The following is a 19,394-nucleotide window of genomic DNA, read 5'->3' on the forward strand; positions in this document are numbered from 1 at the left end:
ACATACCCTTGTCCAGCGCGAGCCTCCTTTCAACCAGCTCGATTTCTTTAGATACAGGCCCTACTGCCCGATGGAGAAAACTTTTTATGATAGATACATGGGGGCAGCGGAATCGGGCAGGGTTTTAATGGAAGGATCTTTCTTTTTTTCCATGGTCGCAGCCCCCTTAAGCACCATTTAACAGCTTAACAAGCTAAAAACCAACACAATGTTGTCATATAGAAATTCCCAGTGGATATCCAGGCGAAACAGTCCGACATGACAGTCACAGGAAAGTAGGTCATAGAGCGAAAGTACCTTGGCCTTGTCCTGAGTGATGTATTAGACCGAGCGAGATTGCTTCCAGGGCAGATAGCCTTTAATTTTCTGCACAACGATTTATGGTGCTTCGGCGCCCTCCAGGAACGTGCGGCCTCTGGGCCGTTCAGTGATTGCTGGGGGGTGTAGTTTCTTCCCCGCCAAAGTGCAAGGCAGGACAAGTTGGCGGAAAGAAGCAAGGCTCTAACAATTAATAAGGCGTGACCTAAGGCAAACCACTCCCAATCAAAAATGCCCACTATCAAAGGACGAAGTCTTTAGTATCTAAGCAGACCTCCTAAATCCAAGATGGCCACCACACAGAGAGTATGGCAGGCGCAATGGGGCAGGCGTGCAGGGCTCTGATTTGCTTCTGACAGCCACACAGGTCCGGAAGCTTGAAGGCCGCTGTGTATAGGTTCCGATAATTATGGTAGTTCTTTGCTAACTTGGGTACCGGGTGGGCTGGTGGTTGAGGTGACCACAGTGGTTCGTGCAAGGCTCCCTATGGCTGGCCGGCATCAGATCTCTCTGGGGTTTAGTTGAAACATAGGCGCTGAGCCGCAGGCGTTGATTTGGGAGATGCGTGACCCTCTGCAGTTCAGCGGAGCCGCCCACTTGCTGCCTCTGCACTGTTTATGCTGCCAAGGCCTGCCCGAGAAATAATTGAATAGTGAAACTGGGCCAGCCTGGCGCTTCCTCTCTAAGCATGAGAAGCCCCAGCTCTGTACCCTCAGAAGCCTTTCGGGGCAGATGCAATCACTGCTCACAGCCATGACCTGGTGAGCGATAGAGGCTATAGGCACCTTGTGGGTCTGATCAAGATGTTTGATCTGTTTAGTTAGCTTGAAGGGCTGTGAAACACTCAACTTGATTTGCAAGAGAGAACAACCCCCCCCCCCAACTAGCAGCAGGAAAGAGAAGGCTTCTGCTTATTAATGCGTCAGGTAGTGGAGTCTCCAGTATCCCTGAGCTTCCTTTTTAGTCCCATTTGAGGCAAAGTTCCATTAAGTTCAGTCTTAGCTGAAGGCTTTCGAGTCATAGTCCCTTTCGAAGGTGAACCCTGACTCCTCACGGTGGCTCACTCTCGCCTTTGAGAACCGAAGACACATCGTGTTGTCTCTCACGGGGGGAAAAGGGCTGCAGCTACTGTGGCTCTACTTTATTCAATCACTGCCTTAGCCCACATCTTTGCACTGCATGGCACTCCTCAGACGCCTTCAGTCTCCACTGCATCTGTGACCCCGCTATAAGTGTTTCCGGGACTTCTCTAGACAGTATCAATATGGGTGGTCCTACAACATAGCATTTCAGTGTGTTGGCAAAGGTACTGTTTGTTGTTAGTGCTGTTGGTGGATGAAGACTCGTTAGGTTCCTCAGCAGAGGGGGCTTACAGGAAGAAAACAGTACCAGGATAAGAGTATTCTACTCTGTGGGTCAGTTAGCTTACACCGCTGCACCGAACAGCTCAGACCAGTGGCGAGGATACCGGGAGTGGAGCAGGAAGGAGAGCCACACATTTTCAAAGGTGACAAGTTACACTTAGTAAATAAAATGAAACATTAGAAATTCACTTCAAAAAAACCAAAGGTTATAGAGACATCATAGTTGGGAAATAGAAATTAAAAAACCTTAGAAAAGCACTGGAAAAAACAAAGGTTACATGGATGTTGTAGTTGGACTCAAATTTCACTTGTACGAAACCATAGAAATTCATCAGTTATAGTTTCCTGAGCTAACTATCGTTTACGCCCCTGCACCAGACTGCTGAAACCTCACATAATAAAACACTCATGACATGATCTGTGACATCAATGATGACATCACTGATGTCGTCACTGATGATCTCATCTACTGAACCACCCACACACCCTCTTCCCCCCCCAATAAAACCTTGCATACACCCACTCCCACGCAACCACTCACAAACCCGTTCACAGACTCATACAAGTACACACACACACACACACACACTATATACACACACACACTATATACACTAACACACACTATACACACACACTTTACACATATCATTTTTGGGTCATACTCAAACTGAATATCAGAACTTCCAGCCATGGCCAGTTGCATCCATCTAATGTGGTGAGCTCTAGAATTGAGTATACAAGCTTTTATTGCTGCTTCTAGCATTTGTATTGGTGATATACAAACGTTCTTCTTTTTCACATTGTTATTTTAAATTTGCACTGAGATGTAAATTTTCTGAACCAGGGCAAAGCAGTCACCTGCTGCCAAATTCAAGTGTGATTAATTCCATGAGCAGGGTCTGACCTCTCTTTGTTCAATATGTATTTGGAAACGGCCTGACTTGGTACTATTCTAATTACTAAATTACACTTTATTTTATTTATTTATTTGAAAGGTTTTATATAGCGCTGGCTAGACCCGGGGGTATCAGGGCGCTTTACATGAGAAAAAGCTGTCAAGAAAAGCAGTTTTACAGGGTATAAACAAAACAGGCAAGTACATCTCACAAGAAGTTAAAAAGGGGGCAAAAAGCACTTTACATGACTAGACTTAATAAACTGGAGCACTTTTTCAGGGTAAACCCAAAAAGCAGGTACATCTCACATTAAGATAAAGGGGGCAATATTCTGGGTGGTTAGCAGGTAACAAACATCTAAATAATATAAATGGGTGAACAACTTAGGGCAGCGAAAAGAGTATTAACAGTGAAGAATGAAAGGAGAGGTAGGGGTAATGGTAGGAGAAGGGGGGTGGTGATCAAGAGAGGGTAAGGTCAGAGTAAACAGGATGATACGTAAAAAGGGAGAGCAAAGTGAGAGCCAGGAAAAACAGAAAGATAACCAATGCAGGGGAAACAGAAAGCAAGGTCATAGGAGTGATTAAGGACCCCAATATTTGTTGAGAAGGCGATGTTTTAGGTCTTTTTAGGTCTCGTCTATTCCATCCCGTAGGGATGGTGGGCGAGATTTATAGTAAGGCTTTTGAAAAGTCTACCTAACTGCGGACCGCGTACAGTTCATGTGAGCCACACGCGTGCACAGGAATCCGCTCCCCCTACCCCTCCCACAAAGCAAGACAAGAACATCAAAGCGACCGCGGCCGCTCTGATTCCATTTGCCACCAGCCGCTTCACGCGCTCCGCAGGTCATAAACAGGACCATCTGCTCGTAAAACGGAATGCTGGCATGGTTGCCCAGCCCCCCTCCCAGCGCTGCCTTTCCTCAGCCATTCTATGGTTTCCAATACGTCTTAGTAAAACCTAGAGTGGCACATGCATTCTTTTGTCGTCTCTTTTGCTGCTCAGCTTTAACCGGTGCCCGACATCGCACCCCAGTTCTACGCTCCTCACATGTATCGCCCTGCCCCACTGGAGCTCTGTTTACCACCACTGCATGGCTCACACAGGCACGATTCCACACGCACCTTCACTATGCTCGTGTTTTTTTCTTTCCGCGTGCGTGTTCACTTTTAATGCACTATGCCCCCAACTCACAGAGGAAGCATCCCATCGCCTCACAGCTCACACAGGCACGATTCCATATCCAAATCTCGCATGCGCCCCTTCCTCCACCTCATATGCCTCAATACCTCCGCTCCTTTGAAACGCCACCCCCTCCTCTCCCCGAGACCCCAGAGCAGAGAGAATGCGCAGCTAAGACGCTCAAGGGTAAACAGCAAGTAGAGGAACAAGAAAAGTGGGCCTGTGTGCAAGGGAAACTGGGTTATGTGGCAGGCTCTGCAGGTATATGCAATGACAAGGGGTGCATAAAAGGGTGCTGAAGAGATGAGGGTAACGTGGCTCCTCCCGACCCTCCTCCCCCCACTCGCGGTGATGCTTGCTACCCGCCGCCCCCCAGACCACTTAAATAGTAGCGGTGTGGCTATTTATTAATAACTTTACAACAAAAAATACTCCAAAGGAAACCTACTGAGAGAACCGATAGTTCAATGTAGGTAGCGCACATAAGAGAAAAGACCTATGTGTAGGGCGGGATTAAACACTAACTCACTAGGGATGTGTTTGATATGCTAACCATATCTATGTGTATGGAGGGAGGGGGCAACACTAGTTGTTTTTAGTTACCCTCAAACACCCTAGTGGTGTCATGCTTCATCATTGGGTCACCCCGACTCCTACAGGTCGGGGTGGGCTCAACCACAGTATTGGGAAGCTCTTATGATAGTTAAGGCAAAGGGGTATATATAAAATACCTCAATCAGACCCCTGGTATCCCTTTATTCATGGGTCTGGTTGGGTTGTTAAAAAATAAGTAAAAATGGGGTCTATTAGGATTTTTATGGTCCTTTGACCCTAGTGAAGTGTCGACATGTTTCAGTCCTTGTATGGCCATAAAGGTCCCAGACTTTCTTCAGGGCAAGATTCAGTGACCCCCCTTATGTGTGGGGATACTAAAGAGGGGGAGTTCCCTACTCTATCAATGTGGCGAGGGAAGAGTAGCATCTCCTCGTGTTTGTGTGGTAATGTTGGTGAGAAATGCCAGGCTCCATCTGTGGAAAAATTGTGGCATAAGAAATCTGATCAGAAACAGACATTATCCATATTCTTGTGTAAAATCCCGTGCGTGGCACACTGACTTCTCAGTGGACATGCTCGAATTTGTGGAGAACACAAGTGCTCTCATTCTATTTCACTCAATCTTCTATATAGTGGCATTTTCATTATGTGACATCCAAAGATTAGTGTCAAACATCACACACTATTTAGCTCAAATGGTGTGACAGTGTGAAGTGAAGTATCAGGACAGTGGTCGCAGTCTCAATTGCAGTAAAAACTCCCATAAAACACACATACATACACGTGCTACAATCGTGTATAGCACTATAAAAAATACATGCGCTCATATATTCCATGCACCGGTTAGAATTTCATATTTGCACTTACCCAAATTATGTTGGGCGCAGGCACCTCAGTAAGCGGGACGCTGGGGCATACTCTCCTAGTCAAAGTGTAGTGGAGAGTTAGGTATCGGTTGTAGCATAGGTGGGTCTAGCGTTAAAAAGAGCCTCCAGCGGGGCTAAAAACAGCTCGTTGAGGCCCGCGGTTATTGGGAAGGAGGGGAAATCGTTGCTTACTTATTTGGAGGACGCTCCCTACCGGAATAAACTGTCTCGCTCCCCGGCTTGTGGCTGCTGTTCCAGCCGGTGCGGGTGGAATCACTGTTTATTTCCGTGTTGGGCGTCAAGCGTGTGACGCCACACCCGGAAGTACGCGCGTCCCGAGTCTGAAAGAATGATGGGGAATGTAGTGTTATGCTTGGTTTTCGTGTCGGATAACGGAAGTGCCGAGAAAAAAGGAATTAATGTTTACTCAACATATGTTGATTTGTACAGACACATGTATTTGTACTTGGTACCAACACATATGTATTCCACCTTGATGTCACAATTTCATCTTTTAATGGGTGGTAATAACGAACTGGTTTTATTACAAACTTATTTCAAAGTGTACTTGGAATTCAGATGTTGGATACTAAACATACCGGTTTATTCTGGGTTAACCACTATATTGAAAATACGTCTACATATTGTTTCACAATTTATAATGTGTCTGTGCGACATTGAGCTTATGCACTTGGCACAGAATAAACCGGTATGTTTAGTATCCAACATCTGAATTCCAAGTACACTTTGAAATAAGTTTGTAATAAAACCAGTTCGTTATTACCACCCATTAAAAGGAGAAATTGTGACATCTAGGTGGAATACATATGTGTTGGTACCAGGTACAAATACATATGTGTCTGTACAAATCAACATATGTTATGAGTAAACATTAATTCCTTTTTTCTCGGCACTTCGGTTATCCGACACGAAAACCAAGCATAACACTACATTCCCTATCATTCTTTCAGACTCGGGACGCGCCTACTTCCGGGTGTGGCATCACACGCTTGACGCCCAACACGGAAATAAACAGTGATTCCACCCGCACTGGCTGGAACAGCAGCCACAAGCCGGGGAGCGAGACAGTTTATTCCGGTAGGGAGCGTCCTCCAAATAAGTAAGCAACGATTTCCCCTCCTTCTTCCCAATAACCGTGGGCCTCAACGAGCTGTATTTAGCCCCGCTGGAGGCTCTTTTTAACGCTAGACCCACCTGTGCTACAACCGATACCTAACTCTCCACTACACTTTGACTAGGAGAGTATGCCCCAGCGTCCCGCTTACTGAGGTGCCTGCGCCCAACATAATTTGGGTAAGTGCAAATATGAAATTCTAACCGGTGCATGGAATATATGAACGCATGTTTTTTTATAGTGCTATACACGATTGTAGCACGTGTATGTATGTGTGTTTTATGGGAGTTTTTACTGCAATTGAGACTACGACCACTGTCCTGATACTTCACTTCACACTGTCACACCATTTGAGCTAAATAGTGTGTGATGTTTGACACTAATCTTTGGATGTCACATAATGAAAATGCCACTATATAGAAGATTGAGTGACATAGAATGAGAGCACTTTTGTTCTCCACAAATTCGAGCATGTCACTGAGAAGTCAGTGTGCCACGCATGGGATTTTACACAAGAATATGGATAATGTCTGTTTCTGATCAGATTTCTTATGCCACAATTTTTCCACAGATGGAGCCTGGCATTTCTCACCAACATTACCACACAAACACGAGGAGAAGCTACTCTTCCCTCGCCACATTGATAGAGTAGGGAACTCCCCCTCTTTAGCATCCCCACACATAAGGGGGTCATTGAATCTTGCCCTGAAGAAAGTCCGGGACCTTTATGGCCATACAAGGACTGAAACATGTCGGCACTTCACTAGGGTCATAGGACCATAAAAATCCTAATAGACCCCATTTTTACTTATTTTTTAACAACCCAACCGACCCATGAATAAAGGGATACCAGGGGTCTGATTGAGCTATTTTATATATACCCCTTTGCCTTCACTATCATAAGAGCTTCCCAATACTGTGGTTGAGCCCACCCCGACCTGTAGGAGTCGGGGTGACCAATGATGAAGCATGACCCACCTATTCCCCAGGATGTTGTAACAGATCTTTCGGATGCTGGTAAAACCTTGTATGTCATGATTGTCTAAGCGCCAGGATGCCCGTTTGGGTGACAGCAAATGCGCTATATAAGAATATCTATACATACATACATACATACATACATACATACAAACACCACTAGGGTGTGTGAGGGTAACTAAAAACAACTAGTGTTGCCCCCCCCCTCCATACACATAGATATGGTTAGCATATCAAACACATCCCTAGTGAGTTAGTGTTTAATCCCGCCCTACACGTAGGTCTTTTCTCTTATGTGCGCTACCTACATTCAACTATCGGTTCTCTCAGTTGGTTTCCTTTGGAGTATTTTTTGTTTTAAAGTATTCGCTGGGAGGACGTACTCCATATACCCTCTCAAATCCCCAGGACCTCTGGATTAAGTTACAGTGGCCTTTTGTTTGGCTATTTATTAATAACAGCAGCACTGTTCCCTCACGTATCATCCTCGCTAGACAAATGTGTGCGAAAGTGTTCGCGTGGTCTCCTGAAACAGAATGAAAGCACAGCAAAAGGCACACGGTATATACAAATTACCATTTAAAGTGTGAGAGGTGAACGGTATTAGAGTGCTAGGTCTGCGCCAAGCATGCGATAGATATGGGACAACACACCAGAAAACCATAGCATGCAGCATCACGACAGTACTCGCCAGACTGCAGCCACGTTGACGTAATTTGCTACCACTTCATAGCAGTCCCTGGGACATCCCTGCAGCATTCAAGGGCGCCAAAACCTGACAAGCCGCACATGGTTTTCACAAGCTTTCTCACTCTCAGGCAGCTTGAGGTCAGTCAGTAACTAACCCCCAGTGGCGAGAGTTCACTAACTTAATATTTACCTTTCACTCGCCACCCAGGCACTTCCGGTAGATACCATCCTAACATGGCGACTGTGTACACGGGTTTGTGCGACCTAGGAAATCCCAATAGTAGAAGTTTCAGTCCCTGCGTCAGTTACCCAACCGTCATCACCAATAGAAAGAGGACAATGTTACGAGGCAATGGCTTGGCTTCCGAGTTTCACGATTTTGTGCCTTCAAATGTGCCCAAGGGCAGCGCGGGTGCTGATTGGTTCTCATTACTGCTGCACCAATAACTACATTTGCTGCTGGCTTAGGCTTGTTCACATTTCTTCCTTCTTTTCACAATGCCTAACTGTATTTCTTTTCACCTTTTTCCCCTCCCTGCTCTCTTGCTTCCACTTTTCCTTCCCACAATCTCTGTTTCTCCCCCTTACTATCTACTAATCTTTATTTCTTCCCTTTTACTTTTTGTCTTTTCCCAGGAATCTCAGCGCTCTCAAAACAGGAATAACAAATGCTGATTGTACTTGATTTCTATTGCACCAGACCAATCACAATTACTATCTCATAATCGGAAGGTAGCGAGGGTCTGCTGCGCTCCAAACTGATAACTTGCAGGTTGTACAAGATCACAGCAGCAGGGGCCTAGCCCCCCACGCTATTTTACACAAGCTCTGAGTTTTTTTTAAAGTCCATTCCCTCGCACTCCTGCCCTGTTAGTTTCAGCTGTACATTTCTCGGGTCCAAGTTTTTTGTTACAATTGTGATGCAAATTCTGTTTCAGATGCAAACCTCTCCCCTCCTCCCTCTCAGCGGTGTGACTTCCATTCGTACAGCAGGTGCAATGGCACCGGGACTTATAGCCCTGAGGGGCCCTGATTATTGCTGTATTTTATTCAAACAGCAACCAGGGTGGCCCATTACTTGCACTGGGCAAATGACACGCTGTCTACGCTACTGCCACTCACAATTTAGGGTGCAAATCACATCTTAAATATTTGCTCCCAGGATTTGCTGCAAGAAAACCTGCCACAAATCGCGGGAGTAAACTGCGCGGTTTATATGTATGTTTGTGTAATTGTTTTGACTGCCAACGTGTTGCACTTTATCCTTTGCAGAGGGTTTAAGACACTGTAAGCAGACGGAATTTCAGAAAACAAATGTCATAGACCAGACCAGACCAGCACAGCACCACCATCTCAGCTTGACTCGGCACCACCTCATCATCACTGATCACGGCACCATTTTAACACCACAGCATCAACACAGCACCACCTCCGCATCAGTACAACACTATCGCAGCACCTCCCCACCATCTGCACAGCATCACTTCAGCACCAGTCGGCGTCACTCATCACCACTGCAGCAACACCACCTGAGCTTCACTCACCAGCACCTGGGCACGACCACAACCACAGCACCACCTCAGCATCACGCAGGCCCAGCGCAGCACCACCCCAGCACAGTACCACCTCCGTATCACTCAGCACCAGGACAGCACCACCTGAGCACCATCGCAACACCAATGCATCAGTGCAGCAATACCTCAGCACCTTTTTTGCATCTGCGCAGCACCACTTCAACACCAGTCACAGTCACTCAGAAATACTTCAGCAGCACCACCTGAACGTCACTCAGCAGCAGCAGCTGAGCACTACTACAACCATCAGCACAACACCACCTCAACATTATTCAGCCCTAGCGCAGCACCATCTTAGCACCAGTGCAGCACTACCTCCGCACTAGCACAACACCACCTCAGCACTAGCACACCACCTCAGCACCACCTGACTAGTAACACAGCACAACCTCAACAATAGTGCAGCACCAGCACAGCATCACTCAGCACCAGCATCTCCTCAGCATCACTCAACACCACCACCTCAGCATCACTCTGCACCACCACCTCAGCATCACTCTGCACCACCTCAGCATCATTGAACAATACCTCAGTATCACTCCGCACCATATGAGCACCACCTCCGTGCAAGCACACAACCACCTAAGCACTACTTCAGTTTAACTCAGCATGATCTGAGCACCAGCACAGCACTAACTTGGCATTAGTGCAACACTGCCACCTCTGCATCAGCGTAGCACCAGCACAGCCTCAGCATCACTCACCACCACAGCACCACCTCCGTGTCAGCACAGCACCACCTCCGCATCAGTGCACCACCAGCAAAGCACCAACTCAGTACCAGCGCAGCCCCATCACAGCATCAGCGTTGCACCACCTCCGCACAACTTCAGCATTAGCGCATCACTCAGTACCACTTCTGCACAAGCACACCACCACCTCAGCACCTATAACTCAGCTTCACCTGAGCATCAGCATAGCATTATCTCAGCAACAGGAAAGACAAACTGGAAGACAATGTATATATTCATTTTCTTTTAATAGGGTCGTTCGTTTGTACATAATGTTTACTTGTTTACTGTATGTATGTAAAGAGCTCTGATACCTACGGGTCAAGCTAGCGCTATATAGAACTTTTAAAATAAAAATAAATAAATAAAAATTGTAAATGACAAAGCTATTAATTTCGATATTCTCAAAACCAACACATAAATAAAAAATGTGTCATTTACAATACCAATAGCTCAAACTTTCCTAATGCGAGACCTATTGCATTGCAAATGCTTGTTTTAAAGCTGAGGTAGGAGGGGTTACAATGCAGGTCCCTTGGGGGGGCATTTCAGATGTTCGGGACATTTCCGGAGAAGGATCGAGATTGAGTGGGTTTCTTTTTTAAAAGCTGGGGGACATGGAGGAGCCCCGTGGTGCTTCTCATCAGTCTGGAGCAGCCCGCTTTATTGAGTTTGTTAGGTACAACGGGGGTTGTTGGTGAAGAGCTTTGTGCGTGATGCATGCAGTCTTATAAAAGCATCTATCTTCAATGGGCAGCCAATTTAGGGCTTTAAGGGCCGGAGAGATGTGGTTGAATCGTTTACAGTCGGTGATGAGCCTGGCAGCCAAGTTGAGCACAGCTCTAAGGGGAGCTAGGTGTACTCTAGGGGTTCCGGTGAGGATAACGTTGCCGTAGTCCAGTTTAGAGAGGACTAGTGATTGGGCCACCCATTTGAAGTCGTCAAGAGGAATAAAGGGTTTGATTTTCTTGAGGTGTCGGAGTGTGAAAAGTGCTCCTTCAGCCGAGTTTTTAGGGCTCGCGCCCTGCGTTGCACTGCGTAGCAGTGCTCGCGCAGCAAGTGTCCTTTTGTCCGGGTTTCAGAAATGGACCCTGGAATTGTACACGCTTGTGCGTGTGTTTTATGTGTTGTGGGCTGTAATTGAGCTTTGAGTGCATGTTTTGTTTCAACAGAGCACACAATAGGCCAAAGGCGGGCGCATTGCTCCGTCCACGGCCTATTGGTGTCTGTTATGCGCACCAAAGCTCATGTGGTTCCAATTATCGCGCCCAGACACGGGCGCGATAATTGAAAGCACATGTGGCGCGCACGCGCACCTCTCGCGGGTGTGTTTTTTTATATTAAGCAGCATGAAACCCCGGTTCGTACGGGTCAACAAGACACGTGAAAACTCCCATTTGTTTAGGCGTTAAAGCACAAGTACCCACAATGTCATATTTGTACTTGCGTAGTTCCAAAAGTCATGAGCATTCAGTTAAAAACCGTATCATAAGGAGAAGGCTATAAGTATAGTGAGGCAATGACGAACATAGCGACGATTACAGTATCTAAGGATAGCGTAGCTGAATCAAAGGCTAATCCCTAAATGTCTTACCGAGTTGCGGAGAGTACTCCCGTCGCCCAGAGTATCGGATGTGAGTGAAACAGAGCACACAAACTCCCCTATTTAAATAGGCAAGAGAACTAATTAGCGTTCATGTGCTCAAGAATAAAAGAAACCAGACTTCTCACCAGTGGCATTTCTAATATCTGCCGTCTTGGAGAGGTGAGATATAAGCATCGGATATAAGAAACGTAATATTTCTAAGTCAAAATATATTTATTGAGCATTTGTAATCCAATCAAAAACAAAGGTAGGCTACGGCACTACCTAAGAGTTGAGGAAAAGACTATTTAAAATCAGAGTCTTTAAGAGTAGAAAATCTTATTCAGGTAGGGCCAGGAATGACCGATAACACTACCTGAGAGGTGAAGGGATTAGCAAGAGCACACATGCACAACTCGCATGCATCCTTGTGGCAACATAAGCATATTGTAGCGAGTACATTACCCACTATTAGACACAGGCTAAAGATATACTAAACCTGCCTAATTAGAATTACAGTATCGGCGTAATAAGCAGTGACATTGTGGTAACAGAGGTTATTTCAAGGCACTTGTAACATAGGTCGCAAGTCTTTACAATTGCATCCAGAACAAGCATTTGCAATGCAATAGGTCTCGCATTATTAATGTTCGAGCTATTGGTGTATTATAATTTGGCAATGCCAATAGCTCAAGCTTAAATAATGCGAGACCTATTGCATTGCAAATGCTTGTTTTATGTGGCCCTTAAGAGCCAGGTTTTTGTGAAGAGCGAAACCTAGGGATTTCGCCGAATCCGATAAGGTGAGCGAACAATTGAAGGCATTGAGATCCTTGATCCAGCCTTGGATGGGTGGCTGGTTGTTTTTTGGAGAGAAGAGAATAATTTCAATTTTTTTAGGGTTCAGTTTAAGATGGTTGGAGTAGAACCAGGATTGGATCTTGCTCATGGTATTGTTTAAATGAAGTACATCGGAGTGGGATTTAATCTTATAGTAGAGTTTGGGGTCATCAGCATAGAGGTGATAGTTGATTCCAGCTTGTTTCAGTATGAGGGTAAGGGGGGCCATAAAGAGGTTGAAGAGAGAGGGGGAGAGAATAGAGCCCTGGGGACACCCAGAGAGACAGGTGTACTTGTTAATTTGTGTCTACAAATATGCAGAAGCAACCATTTTATTTTAATGGATTATCAAGATACAAATCGAGCCAATACTCGCGATTAATGTTTGACACATCATTTACATCCACAGTACCTGTAGTGGTGAACATATTAAGATTCCCGCAGAACCTGCTGGTAATTCAACATAAACATGACAGAGCATTTAAAAGCCCACACCCTTGAAGGTATCGTCGCTTGTTCGACTATCAAAATGTGAAGCTTTCCTAAACTGTTCCGGGACTTGCAGTGCAAAGTGTAACCATCCTATATTGGATCTATTTCTGGCAGAGGTGGTAGCTCTATTCCTCGATAGATCACCCATCTGGACCATACCTTTCTGTGTTTTTGGGGGTACCCTCTTGCCTAAAATACCACTATCTCTGCCCTCATGCAAGAGTTTAAGGCTTTCCTCTAGCCTCCAATCGTTGGGGGGAGATGTCGCCTTCCACTGCTGTGCAATGTCTTTTAGCCAGGGTGAGGAACCGGAAAGGCAGATGCTGTTTATATGTGATCCCTCCAATCACATCTGTGCTATGTAATAAGGAGAGTCACGGGTAAGATGGAACATTCCAACCCAGGACCTGATCCTGGCAGGACGCCACTCTAACCCAGAATGGCTGCAATGCGCTACAGCGCCATACAGTATGTAAAAACGGGCCCTCTTCTTTATCCCAGCGGAGACACACTGGGGACGGAATAACCCCCACCCGCCACTGTCGGGATCTAGTGTAATATATACGATGTATATGTTTAAATTGAATGAGGCGATAGCGCGAGGACATGGCTGCACCCCGGGGGCTGGCCAGAGCCTCCGACCAATCATCCGTCATATCTGGTAGATCCCAGAGCCATGCCGCCCGTGTCTTGTGTAAGGTGGTGTGGGTTTGCGTAGTCATATTTATCTGGCGTATTTTGTGTGTCCCAATGTCCCCGGTGAGCAACCGTCCCTCTAACAAGTGATATTCAGGCAAGGTCTCTAATGAGTGTAGTTGGGGGTGGAGTGCATGTCTCAACTGAAGATACTTATGAAATTGTGACTTATGTAGCTGAAACTCGGTCCGGAGCTGGGCAAAAGATTTAAGTGTAGTTCCCTTCATAACATTGCCCAGGGTAGATATACCCAGTAGATCTCACTTCCAGAAGCCCCTTAGCTCTGCTACTGGGTGTAGATAGGTACCATTCCACAGCGGCGTCAAACCAGTCAGGTGGCCCTGCCCTATCATCTGCCGGACCGCGTATGGCCAAAGTTTAATCGCCATCCTACCAGGAGGCGGCAGGAGATCCACGTTTGTTTGGCTCTATAGGAGCTGAAGGAGTTCCATAGCCCTATGTTCAACCGGTATGCTGGATCTGACGGCGAGCTATGCCACCACTCGTTAATGACTAATAGATGAGATGCTGCATAATAGGCAAACAGAAGTAACCATTTTAACCTCTGGTGGTAGCCAAGAGTTTTTGACTTTGTTATAATGTGATCTATAATATGCTTACTTATAAGGAGGGGCTTCTTGCCCACTCTTACCATTGTCTAACTTCACTGCGAGTGACAAGCTTCTGCTGCTTCACAAAGATCGCATCCACACACAATGTAGTTCCTTTCAGTGCCAGGGAGTTCTATGGCAGTATGTGCTTTTTGAGACCAAACAAATATTTCTGCTTTTAGCCAATATCTTTTTTATGTTGATGAGGGCCCAGGACAGCTTCTCCAACAATAAGCCTGTTGGCTTTGCATGTACTTTTATGAGAGTGTTTGAAACTAGTGCTTGTTCCTCGCTAGGCAGCTCATAGTCTAGTAAGATCACTGTTCAGAACCCAATTTAAAATGTTTTAGAATTAATACCTGTAGTACATGACAATTCTATCTTCATGTTGCAGTTGCACAGCCAGGTGCTCGTCAATTATGTATGTGCCATCTCTCAATATTACATTCATATCTTCCCTTAGCAGTTTGTTGCATGACTAAACGACCAAGGCACTTATTTTTTTATTCCTGCGTTAATACTGTGAATTAATATCTTGTCCCTAGAGATGTAAAGGATGGCTGGTATTGTGATTCATATGCTATACTTATGTAAAAAATGTTTTGCTACATCAGGTGTTCTTTTACTCTTTGTGCAAATAGGATGCACCTTTACACCTGTACTTTTGAATATTCTGAATTGCTAATCTAAAAACAATTCTAATCTCCAGGACCCATCGTGCTTCAAACTGGAAAAATAGTAGTGTTCATCGCAGATGGGCATGGCATATGTATACCCTTGTATAGTTGCTTATCTAGGATTCCCTTCAGATGCCTTTTAGCCTTCAGCGTTCTAGGAGCATGGTACTGAACTTGTGGCTCATCGCTTAAACCTATCAACCAGTCTTATTTTTGTAATGGGAAGAGGCCAACGGTTGTGCCCACTAGAGGACTATTGGTTGCTAAATGATGCGCACCACAAAGAAGAATGCATCCTTTACATCTTCTACCCGTATGGAGGTGTCAGCTATAAGCTTCTTCCTCCACTAATATTATAGAATAGGAATCTGTTAAATAGGAGCAGAATAGAATTGAAATTGTGCGCTCAGTGTTGCATTCAATTTGAGTTCTGTAAATTAAATCCAGTTCATTATATGCTCGTCTGGAGTTTCAGCTTGAAGGTAGTTTCTGTACTCCCCTGTTTACAAGCGATACCTGATATTCTAGCTAGATATTTTAATTTCTGCCCCACTCTAGGATGGTTGACCCACTCCTCGTGGAACAGGAGAACCTTCCTTTTGCGTGGCACCTTTCTCCCTTACCAGGTACCTTCCTCTTTTGGAAGTGCTAGTTTGTCAGGATATTTTACCATCTGTTTTCTCTTGCTGGTATGATTGTCTCTTTTTGAAATGTACACTCTAGTCTGGATCAGATTTCCTATCCCCATGATCCTGCAGGGATGGAAAGTAACAGTCATCAGTGGATTGACACCTGGTTCTCTTATTTCTTTCCTATTGCTTATAACTCCCCTCGTGCTCCTCTCTAGTATGTTTTTTTTATTTTCTTTTTGCTGAATTCACCCTGGATTTTTGAATTATTCCCATTGAGTTATCAGTTGATCCTGATATTTCTCTTTCAAATTCCGTTCGTTTTCAGATTGAGATTTTATTTGAGATCTGAATCCTTGAGGATCTCTATATATTGAGACATAACCGCGGGAAATACTTTCCGATAACCTGTTTCTTTCTGTTCAGGTGGAGTAGCTGTGTACTTCAGGAATTTGCCCGAATGCAGTGCATCACTCCCTATATTTGCAGGAGCAATTTTGGTTATGGTAAGAATAGTCCAGTTCTGTAGTAGGGGATCTCTGTGTATAGTCATAATCTAGTGAATAGTCCCGCCCATGTGCGTGGACCCCGGAGCAATCAAAAATAATCTCTTACAGTGTCAAAAAATGCAGAAAATGCATAGACACTTAAGAGAGAATTTAAAGACAGATAATGCAGCCAAAAGGCTACACTGTCCAGTACTTCAACTAGAAATTTCCACCATAAAATCCACAAAACAGCAAAGCCTGTACAGATTTCCCTTGCTTAACAGCAAAATCCCTCAGGAATGATAGAGAGAAGAACCTGGACAGACAAGCCCCATAGGCTGCCATTATGTGGCTTAATTAGGATACTGTGCCTTTAAGAGAACCTTCCAGAACCTTCTCTCAGTATCCCAGAATGCATAGCAGGTCCAACTTAGCCTCAGTTCTTTTTTCCGGCTCCTGCAAGCAGGACCCTGGAGCATTGAGCTCTCCCTTTCAAGGGTTTTTGTTGGTGTTTTACACTGATTTCGATTTTTGGTACTTTTAAAGTACTCTGGTGACTTTCTTTCTGTGTTTCTGCACTCTTTTTTGTCCAATAATGCCTGCATTATTCGACAAGTGCCCTGAGTGCTCAAGAAAGAAGGCCAAGACAGACTCCCATGAGGTCTGTATTCTCTGCCTTCCCTCTTCCCACATCCCTGAGGAGTGTAGGATCTGCAGAAGCTTCTCTGGAAGGACCCTGAAGGAGAGGAAGAAGATCAGGCTTCAGGGGCTTGAGGAGAGGAAGCTGAAGGCACGAGGTGGGTCAGGAGGGGCTCCTTCTACCCATGCTGAGGCCTCTGGGGGGCTCCCCAGGGGCAGGAAGACCAGCCCGCGCCCAAGGTCTCCGTCTGGGTCAGTTGCGCTGACCACGACGTCGAGGGGACGGTCAACGGCCAGTTCCAGGTCTCCCCAGGGCTCTGGGTCGAGAAAACGTCGCCCGTCGACGTCGAGGAACGTGTTCCGGCCGCCGTCGAAGCCGGTGTCGATATCCTCGTCGTCGCTGTCGGCGTCGAGTGATCGACATCGGAGGGCCCGGCGTCGGCGCTCGCCGTCGAGGCGACACCGCCGTTCGCCGTCGAGGACATCGTCGTCGAGGGGATCCTCGTCGTCAAGGTCGCCGTCGAGACAAAAGGCATCTCCGGCGCCGAAGAGGTCGACGTCGAAGCATTCCAAAAGGCCGACGTCGAGACGGTCGAGAAGATCGACGTCGAGAAGGTCGGAGAGGTCGACGTCGAGGAGATCCAAAGGGTCGCCGTCGAAGCGATCCAGGAAGTCGACGTCGAGACCGGCGAAGAGGTCGAGGTCGCCGTCGAGGCACCATCGCCCGTCGTCGAGGTTTCGTGGCTCGTCGATCTGGTCGGGGTCGACGTCGAGACGAAGACACGGTTCGACGTCGAGGAGTGTGATTCGGTCGACGCCGAAGGACCGTTCGACGTCGAGGGGACATCGGTCGTCGTCTGGACACCGGTCTTCAGCGTCTGTAGGTCCTAAGGACAGGCCCAGGACTGTGGGGGGCTCCCCACTCTCTGGTAGAGGTGATGGCTCGCCGGGACCGGCGCATTCCGGGGTGGATACTCCGATGAAGCCGTCTACGCCTCCTCCGCGGCCTGCTGTGCCGAAGGGTCCTCCTCCGAAGGCCCCTACCCCGCCTCCGAAGCCGGCTCCGCGGGACCCGCGTCCGGTTGCCCCTCCACCCCCGATCCCACCGAGGGAGGTGTCGATGCCTAAGTTCCCGACGCCTCCGAAGAAGACTCCTAAGAAGCCTGGAGCTCCTGACCCTGGGAGGCCGAAGGAGCGTCCGAGGCCCAAGAGGTCGAGGTCTCGCTCGGGGAGACGGGACAGATCGAGGAGTGGCCGCGGATCTTCATCACGATCCAGGCATCATCACAAGAGACGTCGGTCCAGGTCACGTTCTCCTTCTGGGACCCGTTCCTACTCGCCCACGCTGTCCGATTCGCCGGAGACTAGGGTGTCTCCGATAGACGATATTAGCACATTTCAGGAGGTTCTCCTGCGTGGTGCGGCGAAGTTGGGCATTGAGGTTGAAGCGCCTACGGCTTCTACCTCGGTAATCTTTGAGACTTTACACAAGAGGCACTTGTCTCGCCCCCTGTTACCTCTGGTGCCGGGGCTCCTTGAGCCCGCCGAACAGCTATTCCTGACGCCGGCGACGGTGAGATCTGTCCCTTCCAGGATACTGAAAAAGTACAGGGCTCCGGACTCAGACCCAGCCTTCTTGAGGAAAGACCCGGTACCGGATTCAGTCATCGTGACTGCTGCTCGGAAGCTTCATTCCACCTCCCCTGCGTCCACGGTGCCTCCGGACAAGGAGAGCCGGTGGATCGATTCTGCTGGTCGCAAGGCGTGTGGGACATCCGCCTCGTCCATGAAGGCAGCCAGTGACTCGGCTTTGCTGGGACGTTACGACCGGTCCCTTTGGGACTCGATGGAGCAGTTCGCAGACCTCGTCCCTCGAGACCGCAAGGAGGACTTTGTGGAGATCGTCAAGGAGGGGATGTTGGTCTCTAATCAGGCCATCGGCGCTGCAGCAGACATATCGTTGCTGTCCGCGCACGGATATTGCCACGGGATTCACCAGAGACGCCATGCTTGGCTCAGGTTGACATCGTTGAAACCGGAGGCACAGCAACGCGTGGCGAATCTCCCGTTTTCCGGAGATACCCTCTTCGGGAAGCACGCGGATGATGAGATGGCCAGGATGAAGGCCGAAGCGGAGACCCTGACGGCAGTGGGCCTGGAAAAGCCCAAGGAAAAGAAACCCTTCCGACAGTACCAGCGTCGGTTTGGGGCGCAGGGTCGTGGAAGGGGGCAGTCTGCTGGTCAACATCAACAGCGGCAGCAGCAGCAGCAGTACAGGCAGCCCTTCCAGAAGCGACAGGGTGGTAGAGGTCGTCAACAGTCCTCTACCGCGACCAAGGGCCCGGCCGGGTCCCGTCCCTGAGCTGTTACTTCCCCCTCGTCCGTTACCCGCTCCGGTGGGGGGAAGCGTTCAATTTTTTCTGGCAGAGTGGAGAAAAATTA

General features: G+C 47.3%; 1 protein-coding gene across 8 annotated transcripts in view; it reads left to right on the forward strand.

The window, feature by feature from the left end:
* PRDM2 (PR/SET domain 2) overlaps positions 1–19,394 on the forward strand; it is a 404,374-nt gene that overhangs the window by 39,932 nt on the left and 345,048 nt on the right. For 4 of the 8 annotated variants that reach the window (XM_078642772.1, XM_078642778.1, XM_078642771.1 and 1 more), the window contains exon 3: positions 16,252–16,331. The exons of the other annotated variants lie outside the window; for them this stretch is intronic. Coding sequence is in view for 3 of the 4 variants with exons in the window: in XM_078642771.1 (XP_078498897.1) it covers positions 16,252–16,331 (80 nt within the window). In the remaining variant the exon portion in view is untranslated. The remainder of the gene's footprint in view (positions 1–16,251; positions 16,332–19,394) is intronic. 8 annotated transcript variants of the gene reach the window in all.

The sequence above is a fragment of the Lissotriton helveticus genome, chromosome 5_1 (genome assembly GCF_964261635.1).
Source record: "Lissotriton helveticus chromosome 5_1, aLisHel1.1, whole genome shotgun sequence".
Classification (NCBI taxonomy): Eukaryota; Metazoa; Chordata; class Amphibia; order Caudata; family Salamandridae; genus Lissotriton; species Lissotriton helveticus.